We start from the raw sequence: 24,690 nt of genomic DNA, 5'->3' as shown, positions 1-24,690 counted from the left end.
TGTTTTTTTTTTTTCCATTAGCTATCAGACATCAGCTGATAGGCAAAGAGCTCAAAGCTGTCCCTCGAGTTTCAGATAATGGCTGAAATAACAGGCACTTACTGTTACCACACTAGGGGTGTGGCGCTCTCTCTCTCTCTCTCTCTCTCTCTCTCTCTCTCTCTCTCTCTCTCTCTCTCTCTCTCTCTCTCTCTCTCTCTCTCTCTCTCTCTCTCTCTCTCTCTCTCCTCTCTCTCTCCTCTCTCTCCTCTCTCTCTTCCTCTCTCTCCCCTTTCCCCCTCCCTCTCGATAAGCTCAATGGGGCTGTCTATTTTTAACTTCCTGTTCTTTCCTTTTGGCCGGGTAATCAGTGTGAACAGAGAGCGTTCCCCGAATGAGTCCGGTAGCCTCATGAAAGCCTTCTGACATGACCGGCAGACAGCATCCCTACCAAAGCTGCTCGGGGGTTTAAACCTTACTTCTAAAGAGCCATGTCCTGCAAAAAAAGTCCCCACGTGGGTGTTTCCAGCACCACTGTCAGCTCTGTAGCGGTGCAAGCTGGGGACTCCAAGATCGTGGTAGCCGTTGTCAAGGTAAACTCTCGGCTTTCTTTTCTCTGTGTAGCTGGGGGGCTCTTTGTGGAGTGGCTGAGAGCCCTCGAGGATAATGCACTGCAAAGCAGATGACAAATAATAAGTCATCTTCACCCACTGACATCAGTGACAGAGGACTGCTAAGTTTCAACAAGTTGCCAGCTGCTTTTTCAGCTTAGAAAGCTGTCTGCGGAGCCTTCGAACAAACTTCACTATGTACTTTCAGTTTGGTCCTTAAAGGCAAGGCACATGTGATGGGGGCTCATGAATGCCAGGTGAAGGAGAGGCTGGTGGCCAGAACAGTGCCTGTGATTTCTGAATGGATGTGATGGAGAATGGGGGAGGCAGGTCAGAGTTGGGCACTGTCCTGACCCTGAAAGAACTGGAAACACCAAGAGCCTCCGCAAGTGCCCTCCAGAACCAGTTTTCACTGGAAAAGTGGAAAAATACTTCTCCCTCTATAGGGGGATGGAGACGGCCACAGACTATATAGTAAATTGCCTCTTGAGAACAGGAAATTGCAGAGAGTTGGTGCTTAACTGTGTATTTTATGTCTAGCTGTTTGCAAAGATGGCCACACGTGATTTTGGGCTGTAGAAAGCTTCCATGATTTTGTTCCTGTAACTGAAATCATCATGAAAGATCCTCTGGAATATAAGCTTGCTTGTTAGATGATTTGCCACCCCAAAAAATTCATGTTTAATGAAAGCAAACCTGGTAAAACAACTCCTCCCAAAAGAACCCCCCCAAGACAAAAAAGTAAACAAACAAAAAAATCTAGCTACAAGGCCCATTGAATTTAATTGCTGCGAAATTTTCTAGTAATATGAAGATGTGTAGGAGGAAAACAGAACTTGACACTGAGCAAAGCGGTTCTCTGAAGAAGCATAGAATGCAGGGTTCTGCTTAAGGTGGGGTTCTCAGTACTGGGAGACTTCTGCACAACAAACGGGACCTCAGCTTCACTCCCTACCTCTCCTCTGCAGAGGTGTGAGTGGGACCGACAAGGTGTGAGGCTTCCCCAGTGAAATCAGGTCACTTGTACATGATTTAAAGATGCTTTGGGCATGCTGGGCCATGGTGGCACACGCCTTTAATCCCAGCACTTGGGAGGCAGAGGCAGGCGGATTTCTGAGTTCGAGGCCAGCCTGGTCCACAGAGTGATTTCCCTGACAGCCGGCGCTACACAGAGAAACCCTGTCTCGAAAAACCACCAAAAAAAAAAAAAAAAAAAAAAAAAAAAAAAAAAAAAAAAAAAAAAAAAAAAAAATGCTTTGGGCAACGTGCAGATTCCAGCAGGGATGGAAGAGAAGCAAATCTATGACATTTTTTTTTAAGTAAACAATACTTTTCCTCAAACTTAAAATACTCATAGAGTAGATACTTATAGAATAACTTACTAGATACTTACTAGATACTTAGTAGAGTCACGATACTTAGAGAATAACCTATGGTTATTCAGAGGTACAACAAACACACAAACTTAACAACTATATAGGAAAGTCTTTTAAGCTGGATTCTGTTTCTCAGAAAGGCCACTCACTGTCCTCTCTCCGGCTCCCTTATCCCACTGCCATCTCCAAATAAAAGGCACTTCAGCCTCTTTAGAGAGCAAAGTCTGTATTGATGGATGGCAGAAGCCAGGGTCTGGTCTGTAGTGAAACTCCATCCCGCTTTACCTGTGTGAAGTGTCGAGCGAGCACTGTCTAGAGAAGTTTTGTGTGAATTTGTCCAGAGACTTGGGGATGGTTAAGAACAGATCATCTAACACACACATTTCTCATTTGGGAATTTAAAGAATTCAAACCTCCCCCACCCCTGTGAGAAAATGTGTTCTAGGGATAAAAGAAGACCTAGCACAAGTTTGCATCAGACCTGTTGTGTTTCAACACGTCAGGCTATCTCTGTGGAAGGAGAAAGTGTTCATAGTGTAATAGTGGGAAGAGGAGAAGGAGGGAGAGAGAATAAAAGTTCACTTCACATTTTCTTTTTAGTGTGGCAAATGGGTACAACTCCAACTGGCTGAATCAAAGCCCAATCTCCTAGAAATTGGGAGCAGTCAAGATGAAACCAAAAAACTGCTTCATGATCATGAGCTTCTTCTGGCCAAGCTTAAGGTAAGAGCCCCAGAGTTGAAGCAAAGTCAATGCTCCAAAGGAAGATGAGGCCAATTCTCACCTTCCCCTGCTCCCACTGTTGTGACTCGCTTTGGCCATTTTAATCCAATGCTGTTAGTGAATGGAAAAACTGCTGCTGCCATGCATAAGCATCAGCCTAGGAAAGAAATAACAAGGGCTGGACAAACAGCTCAGTTGGTCCAGTACTTGCCTTGCAAACATGAGGACTTGAGTTGGATCCCTAGAGCCCATGGGAAAACATCAGGCAAGCCAGCCAGCAGCACAGGAAGTGGGAGGGTCCCTGAAGTTTGCTGACCAGCTGGCCCAGCCTAATTGGTGAGCTACCTGCCAGTAAGAGACACCATCTCAAATGAGGTGGATGGTACTCCTAAGGATGATACCTGAGTTGTTCTTTGGCCTCCACAAGAACACACACAGAGACAGACAGACACATAGACACATATGTAAAATACAAAACAAGTTGTATTTTTAAATTTGGCCTAAATGCAATAGGAAATGCAGAGGGATAATATTCCACCATCTTTTCAGTAAGAGATCCCTCTCCACTGGCCACCTCAGTGAAAACAATTTCATTCTATGCATTAAGCTACCAACCAACACACAACATCAGACCTAATCTTTCTGCTGCTAAAGTGACCTTCTGATAAGAATAATTTAAATGAATCATTTTTTTAAAAATTCCTGAATTTATGCTTAGTATTAAGAATTATTGAAACCAGATGACATAGTAAAATTAGACTCAATACATTGCAACTAGCTAAAAATGTAAAGTTAACACTGATTTTTGGATGCCAAGTAAGGGCAAAGCTATACATAATTTATGAGGTTCCCAGCAAGGTGAAAATGTGCAGGCCCTTGTTCGAAGAGATGTCATAGTGCGTTTCATTCTGTGTTTAATATCTGTTTGATTTGGGTACTAGCAGACAGGACACATGGGTGAGTGCAGGCCATGAATGTGGAGTATCACTCTTAATTCACACAGTGAACTCTACAGAGAGCCAACCAGATGAGAGAAAGAAAGGGGTGAGGGGACAGAGAGACACAGAGAGAGACAGAGAGAAAGGGACAGACAGAGAGACACAGAGAGAGCCAGAGAGACAGAGGCAGACAATGCTCCTCACCCAGAGGATGACTTCGTGTACTATGAGGTTCCAGATCGCAGCCTTTGCTTCATGATCTGTGGGATTCCCTTAGAGACTACAAGCTGAAAGAGAAACAACCTTAACCTTTCCAAAACAATGACAGGCAGAGAGTGAAATCCCAGGTTGCCTTCCTCTTAACAGGGCAGTAGGATGCAGCTAGTTCTCTACGGGCATGAGCTGCAGAGGCAAGCAAATAGATGTCTTTGTTAAGATCAAAGAGGCGAGCTGGGCAGTGGTGGCGCACGCCTTTAATCCCAGCACTTGGGAGGCAGAGGCAGGTAGATTTCTGAGTTCAAGGGTAGCCTGGTCTACAGAGTGAGTTCCAGGACAGCCGGGGCTATACAGAGAAACCCTGTCTCGAAAAGCCAAAAAAAAAAAAAAAGATCAAAGAGGCTTGGTGAAGATTCAGAGTCCTGAAATGGCCAGGATGCTCTGTGATGTTAGACTTAAATAATACTGGCTTCTCTGTGCTTCTAGGCTGAAACATGTGGTTGATTTCTAATTCAGTCAGGTCTAAACTGCATCTGACTTATAGACTGTGGGAAAAGTAGTAATTAATTGGATAAAACTGACTGAGAGGATGATAGATGAACCAGTATTGAAGAAGACTGTCTCCAGAACCTGATATTTACTCCCTTGTTTGACAACTCCTTACTCTGGTGTCTGAGCTGAGCTGTCATTCAAGGTAGCAGACCCTGGTCATCGCGAAGTCTTATGTGTATTGAAAAGAAATAACATCTAAAACAAAACACCATTATACTGTGAAAGAACACTGGACCAGGAATCAAAAGACCTTTGTGTGGTTTCAGTCATGTCATAAACTAATGTAACTTGACATTAAAGTCTTCCTGCTACAAAAAAGCTTCAATGCATTCTTGAAACTTCTGCTCTAGGAACCACAGAAACCCAGTACCATTCCTTGTTCATTCCTGAGGTTTGCTTCCCCATAGTCCATGGGTCCCCATCTCCTTTCTATGCACCTGCCAACATTCGTGGGAGGTAATCTGGACCTAAACCTACATTCCTTTCTCAGTTCCCACTAACTCATGCTGCCTGGTACTTTCCAGTTCACTGATGAATCATGAAAGATGGCTCATAGCAGATTGGGCCTCTGGGGTCTATGGCTTTTCATCTCTCATATCTTTGAGAAAACACTACAAGACATACTTTCTTAGATGGACCAATGCTCTTACTTCTATGTCTGAAAGCACCCTGGATCTCAGCTGGAAATAGGGGTTCCATTTAAGAGGTTCTGTCTGCCTTTCGGGGAATTTTGGGGCTCTAGATTCTAAATATCTGGTTCTTTTAGGACAGACTTCAGGCTGTGGATGAACTACTTAAGTCTTTTGAACTTCAGGTTTTTTATCTGCATAAGGAGCTAGGAGACCAGAGACTTGTATCTGTTGGATTTTATCATTATGTGCCATGAAATCTGCAGTCATTTTCGACCTCCCTGCAAATGGGTCTAAAATGTAAGCTCTCAGATGAAAACACATTTTGGCTCTGAATAGCCATCTCTCATACTGTACCTTTCCCATCTGTTTGCTAGGAACCTAGCCAGCTCAGCTCCCAAGTAGTTTAATTATCAGGTCTATCTTTCAAGCTATACTGCTATTTAATTTTTTGTTTAATGCTTGTAAAAAAGAGAGAGGGGGAAATTGTGAAGGAGTTTGGGTTCTATTTCAGATTTGCCAACTTAAAAATAATGGGAATTGAATGTCTCAAATGGATCCCAACTAATTGACTACTTATTATGCTAGCAGGGCCATCACCACTTAACCTGAGGCAGAAAATTGTTGATATCATGTTAATTGTAATATGAGGTTTTCAAAGGAAAAGGAAGTTAGTAGTTCAAGAAGCCAATCATATTTAATATTTGGTGCCATTTCTAGTCCTTTCTCAGTGTATAGGAGGACCCTGCAGTATGTTCCAATTTTAATGAAAAGGATTCTGGAAGAGGTTCTGGGAGGCTGTAGGAATCAAGAGAGAAACCCTTTCCTGTCGATCGTAGCACTCATCTTCTGCAGTGAGGGTATATCTTTGAAAAATTAGGGTAATAACAATTACCTTTACACTTCCAAAAAGAAGATCTGGGAAGGCAAATGTAATGCCGTATGGAAGTACATGCTGCCTTTAAGAGGGAAAATGGAATAATTATTATGCTAATGATGAATATATCAGACTAATGTGAACATTTACTAGAAAAGCTATTTTGTGCCTTCCATTAAAAATTATCTCAAACCCTCACAGCAAAGAATAAGGGGATAATGTTGGGAACACATGATTTTCCTTAGTGTTTCTAATGCTTCTGATGTCTGTGTCCTGAGGGATTTCATTTTGCCTTCAGCTATGTACTTAAGCATCCCTCTGGAGTATCCAGAGGGAAAAAAAAACACTCCCTGGTTTCCAGTAGAGGAAACAATCAAGCAGAAAAGGTTTAAGTCCCAGGGCTTCTAGATTCCCACACTGTACTGAATTATTTCCAATGAGAAAGAAGGCATCCAGGAAGAAGAAGAAGAGATGAAAACCTGCCTGAGGCTGCTATTGACTTTGTGCCCCCAGGTAAGCCCAGAGTGGTCGATGGCAGAGACAAAGAGGCGGAGGGTCCTTTGGGATGTTGCTTAGGATGCTGTTATTCTCAGCATCTAAGTGTCCAAAGGAATGCTATAGAGTGTCAAGACACTCTTGGGCACCAGCTCCTTGTTGTGGGCACGGGACCCTTCAGAGAGGTTACCAACCACCACCCACTCCACCTCTTATTTGACTCTCAGAAGTCTAGTGGTTTCCTGCTTCAGATGAGATCTCTGGCCCAGTGTGGCTGATCTTCATCCTATTTCTGATTACTGATCTAGAAGCAGACATGCTATGAATACAACATATGAGTAGTAAAGCCAAAATCCTCATATTAAAATTTGCCTTAAACAAGGGATAGTGTGAATTACTGCAATTAAGCTATAGAATTTTCTCAGAATGGATTTAAAACTGTGTTTTATTGCACCAAAACATAAACAATATAAAGTTTACCATCTTAACCACTTATATGAGTACAATTCAGTAGCACCAATTACATTCAGAGTATACAAACATCAACTGTGCATTTTTTTAAAAGTTACACCAAACAGAAATTCTGTATCTCCTAAGAAGTAATTATTGTCTCTGCTTCCAGTGTAGTCTATTTTTTCTGTCTATGAATTTGCCTGTTGTAGATACCACATACAAATGGAATATTACATTTGACTTTTCTTGCCTGGCTTGTTTTCTTCTCATATGATATTCCCATGTATTTTGTACAAGAATTTCACTTCTTCTTGAATAATGAGTAACAAAGAATGAAAGAATGAAGGAAGGAAGGACAATAATAAATTGTAATGGTTGTATATCCCTTATCTAAAATGCTTGGACCAGAAATGTTCCAGCTTTTCAGTTCTCAGGATTTTGGAATATTTGTATATGTGCAATGAGATATCTTGAGTATTGAACCCAAGTATGTATACAAAATTCATATATTTCAGGAATACCTTACACATGTAGAATAAAGGTGATTTTGGTGTATTTTTTAGTATGCCTGCATTTTGACCATAGTCTATGAAGTTCAGGGATGGAATTTTCCAACTGTTATGTCATGGCTGTGCTCAAAAGTTTTTGATTGGGGGCAGGAGAGATGGTTCAGCAGTTAAGAGCACTGACTGCTCTTCCTGAGTTCAATTCCCAGCAACCACATGGTGGCTCACAACCATCTCTAATGGCATCTGATGCCCTCTTCTGGTGTGTCTGAAGACAGTGACAGTGTACTCATATATTTAAAATAAATCAATCTTTTAAGGAAGTTTTCGATTATGGAGTAATATGTGGACTGGTTAGTTTTCCTGTTGATTTGACACAAACTAAAATCATCTGGAAAGAGGGAACTTCAGCTGTGAAAACGCCTCTTTCAGATTGGCCTGTCAGCAAGTCTCTGGGGTGATTTACTTGATTAATGATTGATGTGGGCTAGCCTAGCTTGTGAGTGGTACCATTCCTGGGACATGGTCCTTGGCTGAATAAGAAAGCAGGGTGAGCAAGCCATGAGGAGCCAATTGAGAAGCAGTGTCCCTCTGTGGCCCCTCAACCAGTTCCTGCCTCCAGACTCCTGCCTGAACTATTTGGCATGGCATCCCTCCATGATGGATGATAGTAAGCCTGCTATACACTTCCTCCCCAAAGCTGGTCATGATGTTTATCATAGTGACAGAAAGGAAAGTAGGACTGTGTGTGTGTGTGTGTGTGTGTGTGTGTGTGTGTGTGTGTGTGTATGTGTTTATGTGGATATGTGTACAAGTGTACAAGCACGTGTGATCTATGCTTGTGGAAACAGTTTGTTGTCAGGTGTCTTCCTCCATTACTCTCTGTGTCAGTGTTTGAGACAGGGTCTCTCACTGAACCTGGTGCTCACTGATATGGCTAGGCTGGTTGACCAATGAGTCCAGATACCCACCTGTGTCTACTTCCTAGCACCAGAGTTACAGACAGAGGTCACCCACTGTGCCTAGCTTTTACGTGGGTACTAGAATTTTGAACTCATGTCTTAAGCCTTGCTCAGCAGACACCTTACCAACTGAGCTCTTTCTCCAACCCCAAATTTTGAAGTACTTTTGATTTCAGATTTTTAGGATGAGGGACGTTCAACTTGTAAGATGTTTTTTTAGTCATCTGTCTGAGGGCATGTGGACTGTTTCCTTTTTGTCTTCTGTAAATTATGCTGCAATCAACACTGATACAAGCATTTGCTTGGAACACACAACTCTAGTTCTTTCTGTCTGCCATGTAGCAGCGCAGTTGCTGGATTGTATGGCCCTTCCATGCTCAGGTTCTGAGGAAACACTAAACATTTCCCCTAGCAGAAAATAAGTAGTTTGGGTGATGCAGTGGCTGGCTTTAAATGTCAGCTTGCCACAACTGAGAGCCACTTGAACAGGGAGCCTCAATTCAAGGATTATCTCCATCAGGTTGGCCTGCGGTGTTTGTAAGGAATTGCCTCGATTGCCTTGATCAACAGATGTGAGGAGACACTTCCCAAATGTGGATGGTATCGCCTAGTAGCAGCAGATTACAAAAAAAGATATGGAAGAAGGAAGAGTTTTTGCTTTTTGCTCAGTTGACATTGCTTCTCATTTATTTATTTACCCCGTTGCTGCTGTTTCTAATTCCTTAGCTGATGTTCGAGTCAGGAACCCAGCAGTCCTAATCTAGTGCCTGAAGGATTACTGGAGAGCTTCAGGTCCTCTGCCTTGGAATCCTGAAAAGCTGGTTCTAACTAGGGAGGCTTCTCTTGACCTTTCTACTTTCTGTTCTAGCCAAGTGAGAAGAATGTGCTACCTGGCTGGCTTGAGACATGAGGGGAAGGAGTGGCCACTGCTGGGGAATGAATGGCTCTCTCCTCTTTCTGCTGCTGCTGACCAGGCCAGACATCTGCACCTAGTAGATGCAGACTCTAGTTCAGTCCATGACAGTCATGCCCCTAATCTAATTCTTCTTTCAGGCCGGTTCTGAGGTGGGGCCCAGATTTTGGAAGTGGGAGAAAGCCAGAACAGTCTTGTCTTCCAGTTCCTCTTTCCCATTAATGAGAGTAAATATCTTGATCCATAATTGGTCTTGATGTCAATCTCCCAATGAATCCGGAACATTAAAGGGAGATAACCAACGGGTTTGTGCCTTGGTGTTCTAGTCATGGAAAGCTTCTGGTTTATGTTTCGGTGATCATTTTGAATGAGGTCAATGAGATAAGGTAGGGACAAGGCAGAAGTTTTGGAGAACTTTTCTTATGTTTTCCTATTAAGAAACATCTCTACTGAAAACAACCAACCAACCAACCGAAAAAAAACCAAAAAACCAAAAAACCTAAAATTCTCACAACTGATAACCACTTTAATTTCCTGGTGACATTCCTTGTCTCACTTAAAGTATTCTAGTCAGCAGGTTGTTTCCTTCCCAAGGTACTTGATTCCAGGGAACAATATGTGCTACAGAGTGACCATGGGGGCTAATTTTGAGTAGGATACTTTAGAGCTAGAAAATGCCATGGATAATCTGGTAACATGCTGTTCATATAAGTAGAAGGGAGAATTTATCTTAGTCCATCTTTGCTACTATAACAAAATACTGCAGTCAGAGTAAAGAACAGAAATTTATTTTTCACAGTTGAAGAGAGCCTGAGTTCTACTCCCAAGATGGTATCTTATTGTGGCACCATCCAAAGGACAAGAGAGTTGTGTCTTCATAGGAGAGAAGTGGGGGAAGGCAAAACAGGATGGAACTGTCTCTTCTTCAGACTCTTTTCCTGGCATTGACATTAACCCATCTGTACAGCAGAGACCTCATGACCTACTCTCTTCTAAAAGGGCCCAGTTCCTAATACTATTGCATGAGGGTTTACGTTCCCAACATTTTGAGTTTAAATTTGAGGAAACACATTCAAGCCATAGCAGAAATGCTAATTTAGTAGATCCTAGAGAGTCTATGACTTGTTTCTGAGAGGCAGGAATTGAAAGAGTATCCATTATTGATGAAATATTGATGTGCGCTCATTTTTAGAAGTACAGAAACTATAGAGGGGGACAATTTTGAGACACAGAGATGGAAGAGTCTTAGCTCTTGGTTCAGGTGTAAACATTGGGATCCTGGGCAATAGCTGAAAGGGCTTATGAGGCACATGAGGCCCAAGCATGTATATCTACATATGTCTATGTCCTGAGAAATAAAATGACTCTGATTCAGTAGGAAGGAGAGGTCTCCTCATTTCTCAGGAAACAGACCATGTCTGGGTTATAGTAGATACTGACATCCCTTCTGAGAACTCTGGGAAGATTTAGACCAAAGCTAGATTGTGGTAGACTAGAAATCCTTTAAGGTACCTGACCCTCCTCCGAGGGTCTATGGCCCTTCTCATCAGGGTATGTAGACCACTCCCCTGCGTAGAGAAACACAATGTAGTATATTGTTGTGGGGGGCTCAACTTCAAGAGACTGACTACATTTATATCCATGATTTGTATGGATATTGTGTTCCATGTCATAGAACTGTGACACTTAGCATATACTCCACAGGGAAGAGATCTCATCAGCCCTGTAGAGGCCCAAACAGCAATGTCACTGGGCTCCTGGGTAGCAGATCTGTCGATATCCCAACTAACAAGAAAGTGATTTGCCAGCCATGTGAGGGACTCTCTAGCCCCAGTTGTGATCTCACCATGCCTCTGTGGAATCCAGAAAGCCTCCTTTGTCTCCTTCCCTAACTGGGTAAATAAATGACTGCTTCGGACAACCTGAATTTAGGGTGGCTTATGGCATAGCAACAAAGAATGAGGCCAAAGGATACCAGCAGCTCTCAACATCTTCTAAGGACAATGAAAGTAGCACACATGCATGAATAATCACAGGCAGAAGAAAATGAGACTTTTTATAAAGAAGCCGTTGAGAAATATGACCAGACTTCTCTAAAGCAGAAGCTGGTATGGATGTACTGTTGAGGGTCAAGTGCACTTCTGAGGTTTGTCTGACTCAGTTCTTGAAGGATAAATGGATGAGTGTGCATCCAAACAGAGATTTTATCTGTAATGACACTTGGATGTTTGCTGTATATCCCGCTACAACTTCGTGATCAAGAGGGGAAGATTTATAATTATAACTCTATACACAGAGATATGTGCAAAATATTATATGCACAAGGAGGATTGATTCTGTCAGGGAAATCAGATAACAGTTGATGGAGAAGACAGTTGGTACTGCCTAAGAAGCGAGTATGAGTGATCCAGACACTGCAGACAAATTCAAAGGGCAAACCAGGGAGTGGGCAAGAAACATTTGCCATGTATATGACAATTAAAGGTGTGTGTGTGTGTGTGTGTGTGTGTGTGTGTGTGTGTGACACATTCATTTTGTGTGTATATGTGTATAATTGTTCATGTGTGTGGGTGTGGGTGGTGATGTATATAGAGGTCAGAGAATAATCATGGGTGTCTTTTTTTTTTGAGACAGATCCCTTGTCATTCACTGCTATGTAAGTCAGGCTAGCTGGCCTATGAACTGGGCATTCTCCTGTCTCTGTCTCCAATCCTTGTGTAGGACCTTATAGTTGATATATATGTGCTCTACTGTGCCTTGCTGGACTTCACATAGGTTCTGGGATCCTGACTTGGGTTGTCAGCCTTGTTCCATAAATGCTTCACCTACTTCTCCATCTCCTTAGTCACAACTAGCTTTTTTGAGGTCGTAACCTTACAGCCTCTGACCCATAAAGTACTTATTTAAAAGACAGCCCTCTGGAAAAATGTAATCTTCAACCAATAAAAGTAGAACCCATAGCTCTTATTGGCAATGACAGACAGCCTGTTGGTCTTTGGTTTTGAAAGTCAGGATGGAATCTGACAGTTCAGGAAGCAGAGATGCCCTTGTGATGCAGAGAGCGGTGGTAGAACATGGCATGTCATCTCTGAGTTCCAACTTTGATATGCTGGGTTTCATTAAGTGTAGGATAGCAATGTGCCTGTCAAACTCTAGCTAGAAGGTGACAGGCCCTTCTGTTTAGGAAAAGACCCCAGTATGCATTCTGTGTAACTGAAAATGAAGGGATTCTCTGTTCTGTTTTGTTCGTTACAATCCCTGCCTAATTAGTATTAGCTCAAATGCAACTTTGAGTTTAATATGTAATAATGTATAAATGTGCCAAGCTCAAAGGATCTTAAAATGACTTGCCTCTCATTTATATGATAAATCCATCTAGCTGTTAGTCATCAGGAGACTAAGATGAACTCCACAGTTAGCCCTGACTTCTCAATTACCTGCACCTCCCAGCCCCTGTACTGTAGCATGGTGGCATGTGGACTTCTGCTCTCCTGCCCTAAGCTCCTACTTACTCCTCAGAATTCTTGGCAAACGTTCATTCTATCAGAGGACTACAAACATGTTAGTGGAAATAATATAGAGAGTTTCCTTTCTGACTTGCTTGAACTTGGAACCAGTGAAACAGAGGTTCCAGGCTCACTCAAGTACTTAGGGTGAGTTGACACCCTTCCCCAACCCCCTCTGTGGTGTACCCACTAACTGGAGAAACACGGTGGTGGGGAGAGCTTGGCCCAGTAAGTAAAGTTAAACCCTGGCTTTTCAGTCCCCACTATATATTTCAGCCACTAACTTGAGCTAGGAAAGTGAGATTTCAAAGAAGGCCACTCCATAGCTCATATCGTCCAGATGATGATCTGATTGTCTTGAAAGAAAGCCGAATGCCTTGTCATTAGACTGGAAACTGAAGACCTGGATACCTTAGATTCAATTTTATAAAATGATTTTTTTCCCTGTGAAGAGTCAACCCAAAGCACACCCTGAGTTTTCCATAATTGAAACTAGAGAAATCTACAGTACCCAAGGCTATTGCTTACTGCTTTCTGAGTGCCTGAGTGTTTTTGGTCCAGTGGTCCCATAAGCTATTAAACTTTTATTAATGTGTTGAAAAGAAAATGCTTTGCTAGAGCGTCACACTTCTTAGAGCAGAGATAAATAGGAATATAGAATATAAGCTGCAAGGGCCAGCCACATTTATAATTCAAAGTGTGGAGGAGGCATGTGCAAATTTTGGGGAGTGAAATGCTTATCTAGGAAAGAATAAATACCCTAAATTGATCTAAGCTTAAGAGACTAGAAAAATAAGAGCAAATTAAAACCAAAGCAAGCAGAGGGGAGGAAACTACAAAGAACAGCGATCGATGCAATTGAAAACAGAAACACAATAGGAAAATCAATACGGCCAAATCCAGCTCTTTGAAAAGGTCAATTAAATTGATGAACCTCTAGCCAGACCAAGAAGGAATAAGAGAGAAGGGAAAAGTTACCAATATTAGACATGAAGAATAGGCCTTAGTATGAATCCCGTAGTCATTAAATGTATAATGAGAAAGTGCCAAGAACATCTGTCTGTACATGAATCCAACAGCTTAGATGAAATGAACCGAGTCTTTGAAAGCATAAATTACCAAACCCAATCAAAAAGCAAAATAAAAAAAGAAACGAGTGAAAGTAATTTAATAATATGCTTAATTTACTCCAATATACACCAAATATTACCATTTAGCAAGTAATCATTTTAAAATTACAGATGAAATATTGCATCAGACCAGTGAGATACTGTGACTTTAACCTACCCCTCGCAAATGATTAGTGGTCGCCGTGTATCCAGTATGGTAGACTTGGAGAATGGAGGAGCCGACCTCTTGAGGTTTCTCTGCCTTGTTTTCTAGCTCAAGGGGAATTTCGGAAGAGTCAGTGCTGTGTAAGTCCTGAAAGGGGAAACAATGGCCTGATACTTCTGTCAGGGAAGCTAAATTATTTTTTTAAAAAAGTTTTCCAATGGTAAATTTTTATAATTAGTTAAGCAGTGTTATTGAGCATGGTTATAGGAGGAATAAAAAAATATTTTTCTAATGCAATACTTCTGAGAACTTTTGTGTAAATGTCTGTGAATGCGTTTGTATCTGTGGCTAAGAAGCATATGTATGTGTGTGAATATATTTGTGTGTGTGTGTTTTGTGACTGTTTGAAACCGAGTTTGCTTTAAACAATAAGTTCTTTCAAACTACTGAAAAGATGGCTCCGTGGTTAAGAGGGACTGCCATTTCAGAGTTAGAGTCCTAGCATGCACATCAATACAGCTAACTCTAGATGCAGGGGATCTGATGCCTCTGACCTCTGTCGGCACCTGCATGCGCCTGCACCTACCCCCACACAGATGTTCACATATACATATAGTTAGAATTATAGTTTAAAATATAATTTAAATTTTTTAAAAGAAATAGTTTGAAATCATGAAGAGAAAAACTGTGTGTTACCACAGTTTGAAAAGCCACCAGCAGACAACTGTAATTAAATGGCGAGTGGCCTGGTTCCCACTTCTGGCAGCATTACTGCACATTTCATTAATACTTTTATGTGTAATTAATTTGTTGTCTGCTGTTCATTCATGGCTCACATACTGCTCAGTGGATTTCTCATGGTTATGTGATGTAATGATGATAGCATCAGGGACTAAATGCAATTCAGATTCTAAAAATAACTGAAATCGTTTTTTAAATATGTTTTTGCTTAATTGTGCTAAATGTTGGCCAACAGATCATTAAAGGTTTTGCTACTTGAGTAATGAGTATTGTAATGACAAGGGAGAATGTGCTTTCTGTGGTTGGAAACCTTGGACATTTTTGTATTGCTTAATTCATTTATATATATTTCACATCTGACTAGTTTTCAGTCATGTCATAGATAATGGTCCAAATGTTGAATAATAAACAATGGGAGTAGTGCAAATATGGTATCTAATAGCTGGCGTGTTCCATCTATTTTTTTCTTTTAATTAGATGTAAAAATAGAGCAAAGGTTGAAATATTTTGTGAAGTCTCTCAGCCAGGCTGGCAACATCATCATCTGAATGCCTCAAGAAGTGAGCTTGTCCTCAGATTCACACCCGAAACTATATACCTGGAAAAGGTGATGGATAGTTAAGATTAAGAAGTCAAAGAATTGCCGGGCAGTGGTGGCGCACGCCTTTAATCCCAGCACTTGGGAGGCAGAGGCAGGTGGATTTCTGAGTTCAAGGCCAGCCTGGTCTACAGAGTGAGTTCCAGGACAGCCAGGGCTATACAGAGAAACCCTGTCTCGAAAAAAACAAACAAACAAAAAAAAACAAAAAAAAAAAAAAACAAAAGAAGTCAAAGAATTAATGCTAGATTTTCTTTTTCTTCTAAGAGAAAACATTTCTCTATCACTTGAGATTTACAACTGGTCTACAGAAGAGTTTAGTGAAGTATAGAGGAATGGACCGCTCTCAATCCTGAAAGTCCTGCTCTGGGCCAGTCAGTGGTCAGCACCAGGCATTGCTTCTAATAGAGGAGGTTTTGTTCAAGGCAAACAAGCAAACAAACAAATGATGATGATGATGATTATGATGATGATGATAGTAATAGTAATCAACTAGTTAAACTTGAAAGTAATTTATTTCTATAGTTGATAAAATATCAGCAGCTTGTTGGTCCCTTGTATTCCTGTGTGATATCCTTTGTGTGCATGGCTCAGGGTTTGTGCACATGGGGTTATAAATGTGAAACATTTAATAAGTTCTTCTCCTTGAAAAGCTTTAAGGATGATAATGGCTGTTCCCTGTATCCATCTACTGTGCCCCAAACATTCTACACATCCTGAACTGAGTACATAATTTTTAAATTGATCTTACAGGACAGGAAACACATGTAACAGATGCCTAAACAGGTTCAGAAATGGCTAATGACCAATCCCACAGTGGCTTATGCCTGACCCAGTCATCCGTACCCAAGTTCATTTAAGGATGTATTATTAGTAGTCAAAATGTAGATATTTCAAGATAATATATGAAAAACTGTATGTTATGAAGTGCTGAAGGGTAGCTTGATAGAAAGCATAGCTCAAGTGGATCTTGGATCTTGAAGGAAGTAATGTGTTAGGGTTGAGAGTCAGCAGCTACGAAGAACAATGAAATTAGGACATTTGCAGGAATATTAGATTAGGTGACCCAGACCCAGAAAAGCCAAAACCACATGTTATCTCTCTTATGCAGGTCCTAACTCTAATGTTTATATGTGTATAAAAAGGTAGTGTAAGAGTGGGCATAGAACACTAAACTAGGTAGGAGACCATGGAGTGGAGAGGCAGGGGGAATTGATAAAAGGTAGGTGAGGTCAAAATGTCAGAGGGGATATTAAAAATTGAAAGGTGCTACTAGGGGAGGGAAGGGTCGAGAAGGAGGAGAAGCAGAAGACGAAAGGACAACAATGCAACTGAATTCTTTGTATGCTAAGCTTTATGAACACTACATGTATAAATGAGGTAAATATTTAGTAAAACCTTTTCTCTATGTTAAAATTAAAAATCATTAGAAGTCAAAATACAATTACTTGGGTAGCAATGACTGGGTCTGGCATAAGCCACTGTGGGATTGGTCATTGGTTATTTCTGATACTGTTTAGGCATCTGTTGAATGTGAGTGCTTCCTATCCTGTAAGATTGGCTTAAGGATTAAGTTTTAAGAATTCAGAGGACTGGATCTGCAACATTGCTGAGATAAATAAATACAAGATACACAAAACCTCACAAAGAGCCCTGTTAAGCATCAAAAGATGAGACTCCATTGGTGTAGAAGACATGGGCTAGAGCCAGGAGATTGTGTGCTGGGCTCCAGATTGGGCTTAGTGGTGGTAGTCAAGCAGGGGGTAGATTCGACAAAATAGTTTCATGACAGTTTCTTTTGTAATTACTTACAGGGTACAGCTGAATGGGAAAATTCTAAACTTAAAGATGTAATTGAAAGCTATTAACATTGAGATTTACACTACAATTCTGATGGAAATAGCAACATGAATCAAATTTAAAAGTCTTTGATAAAGTTCTTAGCACAGTATGTTTGTTTAGTGTAAATGATTTTTTTGCCAGTCAATTATAAACAAGTTATTTCAGTATCAATTTATTTTACATAAAGAGTAAGAGAATTGTCAAAGATTATCCCACACCCTTAACCCTGTAGAATAAGAATGAAGGTTACCCAATGAATTACATCACTGCCCATTTGAAATCAGGATATGCTATATATGTGGTCACTGCTAACATTTGCTAGATAGTCAGTTATCAAACACAAAAGTTCACAGTTTAGCACAAAGAAGAATGGGCAGTGAGCCCAAGAGAAAGACAGCCATTTCCTGATATCTGACTGCTCTGTTCACAATAACAAGGACCTGGAATTAGCCTAGATATCCATCAATACATGAACAGATAGCAAAATGTGGTTCATATAATGGAATTTTATTCCACTCTAAAGAAAAATGGAACAATGAAATTAGTAGAGGGAGAAAAAAAAAAGGATGGAACCATAGAATATCAAATTGAGGTAACCCGGGCTCAGAAACACAAATGATGAACGTTCTTTGTCATATGTGGATCTGTAAAAGTAACTTTTATTCTCCTTAGTAACTGTCATCTCCAGACCTTACTGCTTCCAGCTGCTAGCCTAGACGTAGTGCTAGAAGGTTCTAGTCTCTGTATAATCAAATCTAGGTCTAGAATGTTTTTAGCCTAAGACTTGTTGCTGAGTTCTTTCTGAGCTCTGGCTGGCTGGTTGAACTCAGCTGTTCTGGCTCAAACTCCTCTCCAAGCTGACTAATTCAATCTGGCTTCTTTTTTGGCCTCTGACTGAATTGTTCTGCTTGGTCTCAAATTAACTCTGGCAATCTGTTCTAATCTTCTAGCTACTTCTCATTCTCTGGCTCATTCTGTATTTACCTGTGTCTAGTTTGTTCTTTTTTCAACCCATCTCTGTGAAACTCTTCCAGTAAAACTGCCTCCTCCTCTCTCTCTGCACTGTCCCTCAAGTAGCCTCCCTTTCCTCTCTCTTTTTGTAAGTGTTGGGCGTATCATATAATGTCAGATCTTTCTCTGATTCATCACTTTGTCTACCATTCAATTGGACATCACTTAGAAACATGAGTGCTTACTTCTACAAACTGACTTTACTTTTATTGTTTGTGTGTGCTAAGGACTGAGCAACGCCACAACTAGAAACAGGTTTTTTTTTTCCAGTAAATAACACAATCTTGGGGTTCATGGCGTAATCAAATATCATGCAGCAGTGATCCTAGCATCTAGTGTTTGTTCATGCGTACATAGATGCATGTGTGTTTATGCACACACTTATGCACAAATGTGCATGCACCTATGTAAATATACGTATGGAGGTCAGAGACTGTGGTGGTTTGAATATGCTTGGCCTATGAGAAGTGGTGCTGTTAGGAGATAGGACTTATTGGAGGAGGCGTGTCACTATAGGGGAGGGCTTTGCGATCTCCTAGTGCTCAAGCTCCACCCAGTGTGGAAGAGAGTCTTTTCCTGGCTGCCTTTGGATCAAGATGTAGAACTCTTGACTCCTCCAGCACCATGTCTGCCTGCACAATGCCATGCTTTCCACCCTGAAGATAATGGACTGAACCTCTGAAATTGTAAACTAGCCCCAACTAAATGTTTGCCTTTGTAAGAGTTGCCTTGGTCATGTTGTCTCATCACAGCAGTAAAACCCTAAGACAGAGATGAACTCCAGATGTCATTCTTCAAATGCTGTCTACCTCGTTTTTGGAGACTTGTTCCTCATTGGCTTGCAACTCCTCCAAGTAGTGTAGGCCTGATATACTTACAAGCCCCAGCAATCTCCCTGTTTCTGCCTCTTCAGCACAAGGATTACAGCCACACCATCTATACTCAGCTCTTTTATATGGGTACTGGGGGTAAAACTCAGGTCACAGTGCTTATGCAGCAAGCACTTCACCAGTGGAGCTATCTCCTTTGGCCCAGATTGTAATGTTTTTTTATATGTGCTTAGTTACATGTGAGCAGATGTCTAGAAATGAGATAGGGAACCACAAGAGGGAAAAGAGATTGGGAAAACCAGTAGAACACAGATGATTTGAAAGTTAAAAGGACAATACAGAGAATGATGTGCCCAGTGATCACATGAGAGAGGGCAGAGAGGTGAGACAGGTCAGGCAAGGGTTTGGTTGAAGAAGATCAATCAAAGTGAAGTGTGTAAAAATACAGAAGGAAACTCATCCTCTTAAAAAAATTCAAAAAAGGAAGAAAAGACAAGAGATGAGGCTATGAAAATTCAAGGCAAAAACATTCAGAGACAGAGCATACAAGTATGAGGGAAAGGAAATTCCAAGACAAAAATATGAAATAACATTACAAATAGCAACATATTGGAAAAATCTATTGTTAGATCTGACAGCCAGAAAATGACTGCTCTTGTGGACGTCTCTCAGATGTCTCTTTCTTCTGCCAATGACCATATTGTCCTCTGGGTACTTGTAATTGTCATCTCTCTATAATCTACTCCAGTACCCTTTTCTTCAGAGATGCAAATGTTTCATGCTGCCTTGGTTGTTGGTCTGTGAACACAGGTCCATCTCTGAATCCTAGCCCTGTGTTTGGGTTATACGTTAAATAAAAGTTTATAGAATGAAAGGAAGGACTGAATGAATGCATATCCACTCCATAATTGGGCAAAAGAAACACACTAGAAATGACTGGAGTTCAAGCTCCTCTTGAACTCGCCAGTTGGAGGGTTTGAAGAATCAATAATTAATGTATAGGACATTCTAGTTCCTAAAACACATGGTGGGACTGATTAATTATTAATACTATTAGTGTTTCTGATTTGTATCATTATTCTTCTAACTGAGCTGGAGGATGGATTTCCAAGTGAATTATTGATACCTTCATTTTAGAATGCCACAGCGGCCTCCCTTGTGAAGTCTGAGCTCTGCCCTGCTCTTTGCCCGTCTTTCTCCTCAGAGTTCACTGGGGGTTCTCAGTACACACTTATCTGATGCAGTGCGTCTCACCCGAGTGCTGGCTTCATTTAAGCTTGGTCTGTGTAAAGTGCTGCAAGCGCTGCTTACGCAGTATTTACACCCATGCTATCTTGTGCACCTGAAGAAGCCACATCCTTATCCCAAATGGGGTAAGACTGGTTAAAGAAAGGTGTTCTGCAGTTGGCACTCTTGACTCTAATATTTAGCATTGCTTTTAATATTGGTTTGCTTGAATTTTTATGTGTGTATATATTTCTCATAATACTGCAAGCTTTCCTCTGTGTAGAGACTGTGTAGCAATACCTGGTTAACTTTTGTCTAAATTAGTTGTAGGAACTTTTAATTATACCATGACCCGTGCATGAAAATAACTCGGTGAGCATATATTGATTATTCTGTATCAATTGGCTTTTAAACATTTAGTTCAAATATGGAATATATTTAAATGTTTCAAATGTCTTATTTTTTCATATTTAAAATAACCACCTGAGGTTAAGTCTATGAGAGACAGCATCTTACTGGGGGAGTTATTCTTGTCCAGACCTGGATCCAGTGCTGTTATATTGTGGTGTAATCTTTGGGGATCTACTGATCTCTCACTGTTTCAGTTTCCACACCTATACGTTTTCATACCCACTCAGAAGGTGGGCGCAAGAGTCTAGGAGTTGAGAGAGTTAACACCTTTAAGACAAGGGTTACATAGAGTGAGTGTATTTTACTTATTATTTTCTTCTTCCATTTCCACCTGAATGTGGTGAATGTGTGTATGTGGCATGCATGTGTGTATGTGATTGTTTGCATATGTGGGGCACAGGTGTGTACCAGTGCATATGGAGGCCTGAAGTCGACACCCAGAATCATCCATCAGTATTCCACTTTGTTCAATGAGGCACAGTATCTCAGGCAAGTCCGGAGCTCACTGGTACAGCTATTCTTGCTAGCTAGCCAACTTGCTGCTGGAATCTTCTCTCTTTTTTTCAGAGGTTGGGATTACAGACAGGCAACTATGTATACCTGGCATTGGGGCTGGGGGAGGTTCTGGGGATCCAGTTTGTAGTCCTCATGCTAGCTTCAGCACATTAACTATTGGGTTATCCTGCAGCCCCTGTCAGTATTTGAAAAAAAATTTAAATGTATGAATGTTTTGCCTGCATGTCTGTATGTGTACCATATGTGTACCTGGTGCCCACAGACAACAGGGCATCAGATTCTTTGGGATTGGAGTTATGAGTTATGAATGATTGTGGGTTCTCATTGGGTGCTTGGAAATGAAACCCAGATCCTCTGGAAGTGTAGCCAATGGCTTCAAAGTCTGAGCTTCTCTCTAGTGTCTACTCTATCAGTATTTTAATCCTCATTTGTAAAATGAGGAAACGTTTGTGCATGCCTCAGGCAAGTTATTAGTCCAGTTCTTATGGTTAGGAAGCACTTGTCCTGGAACCCCAGCCCATTAGTTGTCTTTGTGTCAAATAGTGCCCAGATGCCCTTCAGTCATTGGCTGGATTTTAAGGACCCACTCTCTGAGGAAATGTGTAACAGTGACTCTGGTTCCTTCTCACCTGACTCAGTAGGACCACTCAGTAATATCAATGTCACAGTTGTAGGTCTCATCTGATTTAGAGGAACCAGGTCGCCATAGCAACAGAATGGCTGTGTTCTAGCAGGCCAGGGTCCATTCTGTCTGCCTGCTCTGTGCTTGGCATTGCCAAGGACATGAAAGAAATGTAAGAGGCACTCTTGGCTGCTAGAAGTTTATAATGTATAATGCATAGAGGACAAAATGACCCTGTTAGGTTCACGAAGCAATTAAGTAACTGCGATCACAACATCAAGGCTCGAGATGATTAATTAAGTCCCCAGATGAAGGATGCTGATAGCAAAAGCACCATAGGCAAGTTTGGGGGAGAAAAGAAGTTAATTTAGCTGGAGTGGTTTCATGGAGAAGGTGGCATTTAAGGACAGCTTTGAAATAATGGTGGTGTTGGGGTCAGCGTGTAAGGGAGAAAAAAGTTTCTGGAAAGGAAGAAGGCGACTCTCAGGTCCGAAGTGGCTGCTTCCGCTCTGCTCTGTCTCCTCCTGAGAACAGATGTTAGCTTATTACTTATGTTTATTTATTCTTCTGTTTGGTACAAAAACTTCCTAATGTTCTAGCTTTCATCACGTCTCAGAGAATATGTCATTCTCCTTATTGTTGTTGTTTTTGATCAAGCCCGAAGAGTTCCAGTTACCCAGCATAACACACAATAGCATCCTTGATAAGTCTCCAGGGGTCCGCTGTTTTCAGTCACACACAAGAGCAGGGAACAGTAGGGAAGGCAGCGAAACCTAAACAAATCCAAGAGTACCGAAAGCTCCTCAAACAACACAGAACACCATTAGGAATCCCAGCTATACACCTGTAGATGATTTCTAATTACATTATTTACTTCAATTCACGGAGCAGACCTGGGAGAGTCATTTATATGCAAATGCCAGGCTAGAAAAAAAATTAAGAAAACGCATTTTTGAAAAGTAATGGTGGAGAGGTTCGGGGTTCATTTGAAATGTTTCTAAAATACCATCTTTCGCTGCACAAAAGAAATGGTTCTGAATAACAATTACAATGCAGTAAATCGAGAGGAAAATATCTGATTTTGTTTACATTTAATTTATACAGGGTCTAAGTCTTGAAAGATAAAAGTTGTGGCAATTTCTTTATGATGGAATTGTTTGTGGTCCTTTAAACAGGCTTGAAAAATAGACAAAAAAAAAAAAAAAAAGTCCTTGTGTTTTAATCCAAATGGACTGGTGCAATTGTTTGGTGTTAGTATTTTCCAGGTTTTTGTCTCTCTGTCATTGCTATGTGGCTGGCATGTCCTACTGACAACAGAACCATTTGCTATTTTACCAATGCCTTGGCTTTAGCACAGGAAGCCTGGCAGATGAAAGCGTGGGCTCGCATTCTTCATTACCCCAGTGCTGTGGTTTGCCCTTCAGGTAGAGGCTATTGGAGGCTTCCACCCTGCGCTTGGCACCCGGGGCTCTCAGCAGCCTATTCAAAGCAGCAACCCTTTCAAACTAGAAGTGAGCCAGAAGCCAAAGTCAGATGTTTGTGTAGTGTGCCAGTCCAGTTTAGGGGCAGCCTTACAAATAGGGAGTGGAGTGATCGCCACCAACCAGCCATGCATAATAGGTCTTTATAGCCAGGATAAAGAGACGGTGTGTTATTTCTTGTTCTCCAGGAGAGTATTTTTAAGTCAGAAACTTGTCTGCATACAGCAGGTGCACTCAAATTCAGTGTGGCTTACAAACGGAGGTCTAATGGACAGAAGGAGCAAAGGAAAGCATAGGGATCCTGTAAGAGGAATCATGTGATTTCCATGACATTTACTTTTAATAGACTTATATTTTCACCACCATTAATAACTGTGATAATGCTATGTCTCTGATTTATGGATGGCTGAATTGTGCTAAGTGCTGCACCACACACCTGACCATGTGACATCTCATTTTAACAGTATTAAGAGGTAAGCAATCTTAATGCATATTTTCCAACTGTGAAAACCGAGGCTCGGTGATTTTATATATAATATATAAGAGTTAGTAAGCAGCAGGCTTAGTGTGATTGGGGGTGACTGGTGAGAGGCTCCCCCCATGTTCACCTCCTCCTGTGTTCCTGTCCACGCTCATTCTGAGCCACACATTCTGCTATCAGAGTCATTCTTTTGGATTATCAAGAAAGTGCTCTTCGACTCTGAGTAGGGGAATTTGCACTCCTGTTACCTTTTACCTAGCTCTCTTACTCCACCTCCCTTGTTACCCGAGATTTTAGGGTAAAAGCTTGTTCACTCTGGCAGCCCCAACAAGCTAGGCTCAGCCATGATCCACAATACCCAAACTAAAAACGTATGTAATGGCAAAAACCAGAGAAAGCTGGGATAGCCACTGTGGCCATAGACTGGGAAAAGAACAATTCAAGGGATCTAATGAGCCCCCTTGTCTGTCTTCAGGGCACTGGTCTAAGATGTAAGTTTGAGCAAAGGCTACGATGTATGCATACCCAAGCAGCCTGGCAGTGGAAGGCCATTGGTCCTGCCCATCATTGACTTATGGCGGTCCAGCCAGCCTCTATTGTCTCCTGAACTCTGTGGAATCTCTTCTTTTGATTCTTCTTCCCAGAGCATGAGATTTGTGGGGAATTTTTCATTTGTTGGGGTCTTTTGTTTCAGAACTCTTGATAGTGAGAGGGAGGGACGAATACTTCCCTTTAGTATCTCTTGGGTGGCAGGGTGGGAACACTGTGACCTTCAAGTCCTTATTTTTTGTTGTTGTGTAAAGCAAAGCTGGCTTTCTTTTTAAAGAGCAGAGATAGTAATATGAATGTTTAAGGAAATAAAGTTCTCAAATTTAAACCTTCTCTGTAGTAGCATTGCTAGTGTCTGCCAGTATGTGGG

At 41.2% G+C, this 24,690-nt stretch overlaps 1 protein-coding gene across 5 annotated transcripts in view; it reads left to right on the top strand.

Annotated features, from left to right (window-relative positions):
- The first annotated feature begins 322 nt into the window (after positions 1-322).
- Ccdc141 (coiled-coil domain containing 141) overlaps positions 323-24,690 on the top strand; it is a 172,335-nt gene continuing 147,967 nt past the window's right edge. For 2 of the 5 annotated variants that reach the window (XM_031370744.1, XM_031370741.1), the window contains exons 1-2: positions 327-572; positions 2,567-2,689. In XM_031370744.1, the coding sequence (XP_031226604.1) occupies positions 471-572; positions 2,567-2,689 (225 nt within the window). In that variant the 5' untranslated portion in view covers positions 327-470. Of the gene's footprint in view, positions 573-2,566; positions 2,690-24,690 lie in introns of all 5 variants that reach the window. The other 3 variants (XM_031370746.1, XM_031370743.1, XM_031370745.1) reach the window with 2 other exon arrangements.

This window comes from Mastomys coucha, unplaced genomic scaffold (genome assembly GCF_008632895.1).
Source record: "Mastomys coucha isolate ucsf_1 unplaced genomic scaffold, UCSF_Mcou_1 pScaffold15, whole genome shotgun sequence".
In the NCBI taxonomy this organism is placed as follows: Eukaryota; Metazoa; Chordata; class Mammalia; order Rodentia; family Muridae; genus Mastomys; species Mastomys coucha.
The sequence above is the reverse complement of the archived record's forward strand: the minus strand, read 5'-3'. Positions and strand labels throughout refer to the sequence as shown.